Here is a 10000-nt window from a genome sequence, read left to right on the forward strand (position 1 = left end):
CCCCCACTTTCTCCCCTCTCCCCCCCACCCACTTTCTCGCCTCAACCACCACCATACACACCCACTCACGTTCTCCCTCTCCTCTACCACCCACCCCCTCACCTTCTCCCAATTCCCACTCCACTCTCCACCCCCCTCCACTTTCTCCCACCCCAACCCCCCTCAACCCACCCACCCAACCACCCCAAATTCTCAACCAATCTCACGCCCCCACCCCTCTCTCTCTCTCTCCGCTGGCGCAGTGGTAAGGTGCTGGTCTAGCAATCTTGCGGACCTGCGTTCGATCCCACGCCCGGCCAGTGAGTGGTAACCCCGCCCACTCCTCGCACACAGGGGGAGATTTGGGCAAAATAAAACAGACAGCATGTCACAGCAAAGAATATCCATTGTAACAAATGGAATTAAAACTAAATCTAAATCTAAATCTAATCTAAATCTCTCCCCCCCCTCGCCCCCCCGCCCGTCAGCCTCCAAGTGGGTCCTGGACGAGAAGGACCCCGACCTCTACGACGCCCGCCTCAGGTCATGGTACATCGAGGCCGCCAACAGCCCCAAGGACATGGTCATCCTGCTCGACGTTTCAGGTGAGTGGGAATTCGGAATTTTTGGGAATGGGAATGGGGGGGGGGGATTTTGGGAGTGGGAATTGGGGTTTGGGGGTTGGGTTTTTGGGAATGGGAATTGGGGGTTTTGTGTTTGGGAATGGGAATGGGACTTGGGTTTTTGGGATTCTGGGCATTGGGGTTTGGTAATGGGATTATGGGAATGGGTATTGCGGTTTTGGATTTGGAAATGGAAATTGGGGTTTGGACTTGGGAATGGGAATTGGGGTTTTGGATTTTGGGAATTTGGGAGTGGGAATTAGGGTATAGACGGGGAATGGGAATGGGAATAAGAATAGGAATCGTATTTGGAATGGGAATTGAGAACTGGACTAAAGATGGGAACGGGAATAGATAATTAGAGTGAGGGAGTGGGAACTTGGAATTGATAATTGGAATTAGGAATGGGAATTAGATTGGTATTGTGAACTACTCTGGGAATGGCAGTGGTATCGACTATTGGAATGAATAGGAATGGGAATGGGGATGGGAACGGGACTGGAACTAGGAATGGGATGCAATTGTTATTTATATTGGGACTGGAATGGCTGTCATTATGGGGAATGCTATTGTCATTTTGTGCGTATTTTTTACGTTTTTTATTATTTTTTTTTTTTTTGCTGTTCTTAATTTTCTTTTCATTTTCTTACTCTATCTTTTTTTTCTATCTTTCTGTTTTCTATTTCTATTTTTTCTATTTTTCTATTTTTTCTATTTCTATTTTTTCTATTTCTATTTTTTCTATTTCTATTTTTTTCTATTTCTATTTTCTATTTCTATTTTCTATTTCTCTTTCTATTTTTTCTAATTTGTCTCTCCTTTTCTGTCTTTATTTTCTTCTTCTTGTCTTCTTTCTTCTTTAACGTTTTATTTTAATTTTGCTGCTCTTATCATTCTTTTCATCTCCATATTCTCTCTACTTTTTTATTTTCCCTTCTTTCGTAGGCTATATTTCTATTCGTTTTTTTCTTTGTCTTCCTATTCCTTCTGCATCTTTCTCATTCTCTTTATCTTCGTTTTCTTTTCTCTTCTTTTCCTCAGCATCTTTCTTTTTTCGTTTTTTTTTATCTCCAACGTGCATTTTCTTCAACTTTTCTTTCCCTCTTTCTCCGTGTCGTCTTTTCCTTCTTCGTCTGCGGCTCTCCTCTCTCTCCCTCTTATTTTTTCTTCCCCTCCTGTTCTTTCTTCATCTTTTTTATCTTTTCTTCTCTTTGGCATCTTCCTTTTCCACCTTTCTTATCATCATTTCTTCCCACCCTCTTTCTCTCTCTCTCTTTCTTTTTCTCTTTCTCTTCTTCTTCTTTCTTCTTCTTTCTTTCTCTTTCTTTCTTTCTCTTTCTTTTCTCTTTCTTCTCTTTCTCTTTCTTCTTCTTCTTCTTCTTCTTCTTTCTTTTTCTTTTTTTCTTTCTTTCTTTCTCTTCTTCTCTCTTTCTTTCTTTCTTCTCTTTCTCTTTCTCTTTCTCTTCTGTTTCTTTCTCCTTCTTCCTCTCTTCCTTTTTCCTTCGTCTTTCCTCTCCCTTCCTCTTTCTTCCTCTTCCTCTTCCTTCCTCTCTCCTTCTCTTTCCTCTTCCTCTCTCCTCTTCCTCCTCTTTCCTCTTCTCTTTCTCTTTCTCTTTCTTGCTTTCTCTCTCTCTCTCTCTCTCTCTCTCTCTCTCTCTCTCTCTCTCTCTCTCTCTCTCTCTCTCTCTCTCTCTCTCTCTCTCTCCTCTGTCTCTGTCTGTCTCTGTCTCTCTCTCTGTCTCTCTCTCTCTCTCTCTCTCTCTCTCTCTCTCTCTCTCTCTGTTCCTCTCTCTCTCTGCCTCTGTTCCTCTGTTCTGCTCTGTTCTTCTGTTCTGTTCCTCTGTTCTGCTCTGTTCTCTGTTCCCTGTTCTGTCTCTGTCTCTCTGTTCTGTTCTGTTCTGTTCTGTTCTGTTCTGTCTCTGTTCTCTGTTCCGTCTCTGTCTCTGTTCTGTTCTGCTCTGTCTTCTGTTCTGTTCTGTTCTGTTCTGTTCTTTGTTCTGTCTTCAGTTCTGTCTCACTCTGTTCTGTTCTGTTCTGTTCTGTTCCTCTGTCTCTGTTCTGTCTTCTGTCTCTGCCTCTGTCTTCCTGTTCTGCTTCCGTTCTGTTCTCTCTCTGTTCTGTCTTCTGTCTCTGTTCTGCTCTGTTCTGTCTTCTGTCTTCTGTCTTCTTGTCTCTTGTTCTGTTCTGTCTCTGTCTCTGGTCTTCTGTCTCTGTTCTGTCTTCTGTTCTGTTCTGTCTCTCCTGTTCTGTTCTGTCTCTGTTCTGCTCTCTAGTTCTGTTCTGCCTCTGTTCTGCTCTTCTGTCTGCCTCTTGTCTTCTGTCTCTGACTGTTCTGTCTCTGTCTCTGCCTCTGCTTCTGTTCTGTCTGCCCTGTCTTACCTCTGTCTTCTCTGTTCTGTCTCTCTGTCTCTGTTCCTCCTGTTCTCCATTCTGTTCTGTTCTGGTTCTGTTCTTGTCTTCTGTTCTGTCTCTCTGTCTCTGTCTTCTGCCTCTGCTCTGTCTCTGTCTCTCTTGTCTTCTGTCTCTCTGTTCTGTGGTTCTCTGCTCTGTCTCTCTGTTCTCTGTCTCTGTCTCTGTCTCTGTTCCTCCTGCCCTGTCTCTGCCCTTGCCCTGCCTCATGTTTCTGTTCTGTTCCCTGTCTCTGTGCTCTCTGTTCTGTCTCCTGTCTCTGTCTCTCTGTCTCCTGTCTCTGTCTCTGTCCCTGTCTCTGTCTCTGTCCCTCTGCCTGTCTTGTCCCTGCTCTCACTTTGCCTTCTGTCTCTCTCTGGCTCTCTCTGTCTCCCGTCTGTCTCTCTGCTCTCTCTCTCTCTGCCCTCTCTGTCTCTCTCTCTCCTCTCTCTCTCTCTCTCTCTCTCTCTCTCTCCTCTCTGTCTGCTCCTGTCTCTGTCTCTGTCTCTGTCCCTGTCTCTGTCTCTGTCTTCCCTTGTTCCTGCCCTCATTCTCTCTCTCTGTTTCTGTCCCTGCCTCTGTCTCTGTCCCTGTCCCTGCTCCCTGTCTCTGTCTCCTGTCTCTTGTCTCTGTTCGTTCCTGTCTCTGTCTCCCTGTCTCTGTCTCTGTCTCTGTTCCCCTTCTCTGTCTCTCTCTTCTCTCTCTCTCTCTCTCTGTCTCCTTCTCTCTCTCTCTCTCCTTCTCTCTCTCTCTCTCCTTCTCTCTCTCTCTCTCCTTTTCTCTCTCTCTCTCTCTCTCTCCTTCTCTCTCTCTCTCTCTCTCTCTCTTCTCCTCTTCCTCTCTCTCTCTCCTCTTCCTCTTCCTTCTCCTCCTTCTCTTCTCTCTCTCTCTCCTTCTCTCTTCTCCTCTCTCTCTCTCTTCTCTCTCTCTCTCTCTCCTCCTCCTCCTCTCTCTCCTCTTCTCCTCTCTCTCTCTCTCCCTTTCTCTCCTCCTCCTTTCCTCCCTCCTCTTCCCCCTCTCCCCCTTCCCTTCCTCCCCTTCTCCTCCCCCTCTCCTATCACCCCTTTTCTCCCCCTCTCTCCCTCTCTCACCTCCCCCTTTCTTCTTCTCTCTCTCCTCTCTCCTATCTCCTCTCCTCCTTCTTCCAGGTCGATAAAAAACGCGAGAAAAGTTTTATTCACTAATTACTAAATGGAAGATTGATCAAGAGTTTCTCGAGACTCTTGAAGGAAGAAAGGAGGAACGCCGGAGAAGGGAGGAAGAGGGAAGGAAGAGGGAGAGAGGAAAGGAGGAGGAAGGGAAGGATGAGGAAGAGGGAAGGAAGAAGGGAGAGAGGAAAGGTGGAGGAAGGGAAGGATGAGGAGGGGGGAGGAAGAGGGAGAGAAATAGGGATGAGGAAGAGGGAAGGAAGAAGGGAGGAGGAAGAGGGAGGGAGGGAAGAGGGAGAGAGGAAGGGGGAGGAAGGAAAGAATGAGGAGGGAGGAGGAAGAGGGAGAGAAATAGGGATGAGGAAGAGGGAGGGAAGAAGGGAGAAGGAAGAGGGAGAGAAGAAGGGAGAAGGAAGAGGGAGAGAGGAAAAGGGAAAGAGGGAGGGAGGAGGAGGAAGAGGGAGAGAGAAGATAGGATGAGGAAGAGGGAGGAAGAAGGGAGAAGGAAGAGGGAGGAGAGTGAAGGGAAGAGTGAGGAGGGAAAGATGGGAAGAGGAGAGAAATAGTAGGGATGAGGAAGAGGGAGTGGAAGAAGGGGAGAAAGGAAGAGAGAGGAAGGGAAGAGTGAGGAGGGAGGAGGAAGAGGGAGAGAAATAGGGATGAGGAAGAGGGAGGGAAGAAGGGAGAAGGAAGAGGGAGAGAGGAAGGGAAGAGTGAGAGAGGGAGAGGAAGAGGGAGAGAAATAGGGATGAGGTAGGGAAGAGGAGGAAGAAGTGAGAAAGAGAAGAGGGAGAGAGGAAGGGAAGAGCACTGAGGAGGAGGGAGAAGAGGGAGAGAAATAGGGATGAGGAAGAGGGGAGGGAGCAGAGGAGAGTGAGGAAGAGGGAGGAAGGGAAGAGTGAGGAGGGGGGAGGGAGGGAGGTAGGGAAGAAGGGAGGAGGAGGAAGAGGGAGAGAAATAGGGAGGAGGAGAAGGAGGGAAATAAAGAAGAGAAAAGAAAGAAGGGAAAGGAAGAGGGAGGAGAGAAGGGAAGAAATGAGGTGGGGGGAGGAAGAGGCAGAAAAGAGAAAGGGAGAAGAAGGAGGAGGAGGAGAGTGGGAGAAGAAGGGGAAAAGGGAAAGTGGCAGGGAAGAAGAGGAAGAGAAGAAGAGAAGGGAGAGAATGGAGAAGAAGATGGATGGCAGGGGGAGGGAGAGGCAAGAAAGGGATGGAGATGTGAGGAAGCATTTTAGGAGGAAATATGAGAATGTGGATGGAAAAAGAAGAGAAGGAAGGGTAGAGGAAGAGTAAAGAGAATGGCGGAGGTGGAGGAGTAGCAAGAGGAAAAAGATGGAAAAGAGGAGAATGGAAGAGAAGGAGGAAGAGAAAAAAGGAGGGGGAAAGGAAGAGGAGGAGGAGAAGAAGAAGAAAGAGGAAAAGGAAGAAGAGGAGGAGTAGCAAGAAAACAAGAAGGAAAGGGGGAAGAGGGAAGGGAAAATAAAAGGAAAAGAGAGGATAACGATAATAACATGATAACAAACATGATGAAAAATATATAAAAACAGTGACTTCAAATAACAATAACAAGTCACATTTCTCTTATCATCAACATCAAAAACAACCATCCTATGATATACAGACAAAGAAAAAAAAAGGAAAAGAAGAAGGATAAAGATAAAGATGACGAAAATGACATAGAACGATTAAAAAAAAAACACACAAAGGACAAGAGGAGTTTAAGAGTGAGCCAAAGTCTCCTCTCCCTGCTAATTATCATAATGCAGGACTCTTGAACGGGACTCCAGATTAGGACACTGGATCAGAGCCAAGGGGAACTCTCGCTCCGTCAGTCTGTCTGTCTGTCTGTTGATCTATGGAGATTTTTTTTCTTCTTTTTTTGTTTTTTTCCTTTTTTCTCTGTCTGTCAGTCTGTTTGTTTGTCTGTCTATCTGTTTAGCTTTATACTTAGCTCTCTCTCTCTCTCTGTCTCTCTCTCTCTCTCTGTCTCTCTCTGTCTCTCTCTCTGTCTCTCTCTCTCTCTCTCTCTCTCTGTCTCTCTCTCTCTCTCTCTCTCTCTCTCTCTCTCTCTCTCTCTCTCTCTCTCTCTCTCTGCTCTGTCTCTCTGTCTCTGTCTCTCTGTCTCTCTGCCTCTCTCTGTCTCTCTCTCTCTCTGTCTCTCTCTCTCTCTCTCTCTCTCTCTCTCTCTCTCTCTCTCTCTCTCTCTCTCTCTCTCTCTCTCTCTCTCTCCCTCTCTCTCTCTCCTCCCCCTTCAGTGTCTCTCTGTCTCTGTCTCTCTCTCTCATGTCTCTGTTCTTCTCTGTCTCTCTGTCTCTGGGTCTCTGTCCCTGTCTCTGTCTCTGTCTCTGTCTCTCTCTCTCTCTCTCTCTCTCTCTCTCTCTCTCTCTCTCTCTGTCTCTCTCTCTCTGTCTCTCTCTCAGTCTCTGTCTCTCTGTCTCTCTGTCTCTCACTCTGTTCCCCTGTCTCTGTCCTCTGTCCCTCTGTCTCTGTCCCTCTCTCTCTCTCTCTCTCTCTCTCTCTCTCTCTCTCTCTCTCTCTCTCTCTCTCTCTCTCTCTCTCTCCCTGCTCTCCCTCTCTCCCTCTCCTCTCCCTCCCTCTCTCCCTCTCCTTTCCTCTCCCTCTCCCCCTCTCTCTCTCTCTCTCTCTCTCTCTCTCTCTCTCTCTCTCTCATCTCTCTCTCTATCTCTCTCTCATCTCTCTCTATCTCTCTCTCTCTCTCTCTCTCTCTCTCTCTCTCTCTCTCTCTCCTCTCTCCTTTCCCTCCCCCTCTCCCTCCCTTCCTCTCCCCCCTTCCTCTCCCTCTCCTCTCCTCCTCTCTCTCTCTCTCCCTCTCTCCCTCTCTCTCCCTCTCTCTCTCTCTCTCTCTCTCTCTCTCTCTCTCTCTCGCTCTCTCTCTCTCCTCTCCCTCTCTCCCTGCCTCCCCATCCCTTTCCCTCTCCCTTTCCCTCTCCCTCTCCCTCTCCCCTCTCCCTCTCCCCTCTCCCTCCCTCTCCCTGCCTCCCACTCCCTCCCCCTCTCCCTCCCTCTCCCCCTCTCTCTCTCTCTCTCTCTCTCTCTCTCTCTCTCTCTCTCTCTCTCTCTCTCTCTCTCTCTCTCTCTCTCTCTCTCTCTCTCTCTCTCTCTCTCTCTCTCTCTCTCTACCTTCTCTCCTGTTGTTTCATTTCCAGCTCCTCGGCGATAAAACAAACTCAAGTCGAAGTTGCGGTCTTGGGTTCCCGCCAGGGGTGGGGGTGGTGGTGGGGAGGAGGGGGGTGGAAAAGGGGAGGGAGTTGAGGATGGAGGGTAGTTGGGGTTGGGGAGGAGGGGTGGGTTAGAAGGGTGAAGGAATTGGAGGAGGGGTTTGTTGGAGGGGTGTTGGGGGGAGGGTGTGGTTGTAGGAGGAGGAGGGGTAGCTGAGGTGGGGAGAGGCACCTAGCTAGTATGGGAAGTGGGGAGGGGAGAAGCATGGGATGTTATAGGGGTGATGGTAAGGAGGAGGTGGGGATCAAAGGAAAAGGTTTGGGGTTTGGCTGGGAGGGGGTTGGGGGTTGGGGAGGGCGAAGGGGGGGGGAGGGGAGGGAAAGGTTGTGGGACAAATCTCATCGTGTTCTTTCTGTTCCTCTTTAAGAATATTGGTTTTGTTACTGTTTTTGTTTTTTCTCTTTCTTTTTCTCTTGTTTTTCTTCCTATATATCGTAGTTTTTGTGTCTATACCTATTCCTTTTCCCCTTCTCCGCTCTCTCAATTCTCATCTCCCCTACCCCTTCTTAGCCCGTCATCTCCTTTCCCATGCCCCTTCATCTTCCATCCATATCTCATCTCCCCTCCCCCTTCATAGTCTTTCCATATTTCATCTCACCCTTCATCTTCCACCCATATCATCATCTCCTAACCTCTTCATAGTCCTTCCTCACCTCCCTCCCTTCATCTTTTCTTTATCTCTATTTCCCCTACCCCTTTTTCAGCCTTTCATCTCATATCCTGTTACCTTCTTTCCACACCTAAAATTTTATTTTCCCTTTACTCTCATCTCCCTCATCTCATTTTTAATCCCTCCTTCATCTCCTTTCCTCCTATATCTCATCTCCTCCCCTTCAAAGTCCTCTTCCATATTCCATCTCCTCACTCTCCTTCATCTTCCACCCATATCTCAATCTCCCCTCCCCTTTCTTCCCAGTCCTTCTCCAAGACTCCATCTCCCTACCCCCTTCTATCTTCCCAAATTTATCTCATCTCCCTTCCTTCACAGTCCTTTCCATATTCTATTTCCCCATCTCCCTCTATCTTCCACATTTATCTCATCTCCCCTCCCCTTCATATGTCCCTTCCATATTCCCCATCTCCCTGGTTCCCTCTTTGGCCCTCTCGACTCACCTCCCGCCCACCTTCTTCTGCCCCAAATGCTCGCCTCCCTGCTCCCCCTTTCGTAACTCCCATATCTCATCTCCCAACCCCCCTTCATCTCCTCCTTTAACTCACCTTCCACCCTCCCATATCGCTGCCACTTATTCTCATCTCCCTTCTCTCCCTTCTTCGCCTTTATCTCATCTCCCCTTCCTCAAATCTCACTCTCCCTGCCCTTCTCTCAGCCCACAAATCTCACCTCCCGCCTCCTTCTCAGCCCACAAATCTCACCCTCCTGCCTCCCTTCTCAGCCCCACATAGCACCTCACTCTCCTGCCCCCTTCTCAGCTCCACAAATCTCAATTTCTCCTGTGCTTCCTCTCGCGCTCCCCAAATCTCCTCTCCCATTCCTCACCTACCTCCCCGCCTCTTCCCAGGCCCACAAAAGCTCCCTCCTCAACCACCACCCTGCCCCCTTCTCAGCCTCCACCAATCTCACCTCCTGCCCCGCTTCCTCTTCTCCTTAGCCCACCAATCTCACCTCCCGCCCCCCTTCTCAGCCCACCAATCTCACCTCCCGCCCCCCTTCTCAGCCCCACAAATCCTACTCTCCTGCCCCCCTCTTCTCAGCCTTCACCAATCTCACCTCCGCGCCCCTTCCCCAGCCCACAAAAAGCTTCCTCCCAAATCTCACCTCCCTGCTCCCCTCTTCAGCCCACAAATCTCACCTCCCGCCCCCTTCTCCTCCTCCATACCTCACCTCCCGCCTCCCCATCTCAGCCCAAACAATCTCACCTCCCGCCCCCCTGTCTCAGCCTCACCAATCCTACCTCCTGCTGCCCCTTCTCAGCCCAACAAGGCCACTCCCTCCCTGCCCTTTCTCATCCCACCAATCTCACCTCCCGCCCTCTCCCAGCCCATCATGGAACTCTCACCTCCCGCCCTCCTTCTCAGCCCAATTACCTCACCTCCCTGGCCCTCTCTTCTCAGCTCACCAATCTCACTCTCCGCGCCCTTCCTCAGCCCACCAATCTCACTCTCCTTCGCCCTCTTTCTGCAGGCCCATCCAACCTCACTCTCCCGCCCCCCTTCCGTGCTCCCGCAGGCTCGATGACCGGCCTCCGTCGAGAGATCGCCAAGCACGTCGTCTTGAACATCCTGGAGACTCTCAACGAGAACGACTTCGTGAACGTCTTCAACTTCAGCACCAACGCCACGGAGCTCGTGCCGTGCTTCAACGACTCGCTCGTGCAGGTGAGGACGGGGTGGAGGGGGGTGGGGAAGGGGGTGGGGGGAGGGGTGGAGAGGGGTGAAGGGTGAGGGGTGAAGGGGGTGGGTGAGGGGAGGGTGGAGGGTGGAGGGGGGAGGGGGCGAAGGTGGGTGATGGGGTGTGTGTTTGTGCGTGTGTGTGTGTTTCTGTCTCTTCGTGTGTTTCTAGGCTATGCAGGTATAGCAAGGTTTGTGTGTGTGTACACACACACACACACACACACACACACACACACACAGACAAACACAATGTATATATATATACATACATAT

General features: G+C 49.5%; 1 protein-coding gene across 1 annotated transcript in view; it reads left to right on the top strand.

The window, feature by feature from the left end:
• The window catches only part of LOC113824452 (voltage-dependent calcium channel subunit alpha-2/delta-3), a 143840-nt gene that overhangs the window by 26888 nt on the left and 106952 nt on the right, over window positions 1–10000 (top strand). The window contains exons 3-4 of the mRNA XM_070130898.1: window positions 468–584; window positions 9564–9712. Of these exons, the coding sequence (XP_069986999.1) occupies window positions 468–584; window positions 9564–9712 (266 nt within the window). The remainder of the gene's footprint in view (window positions 1–467; window positions 585–9563; window positions 9713–10000) is intronic.

The sequence above is a fragment of the Penaeus vannamei genome, chromosome 15, assembly GCF_042767895.1.
Source record: "Penaeus vannamei isolate JL-2024 chromosome 15, ASM4276789v1, whole genome shotgun sequence".
Taxonomy (NCBI): Eukaryota; Metazoa; Arthropoda; class Malacostraca; order Decapoda; family Penaeidae; genus Penaeus; species Penaeus vannamei.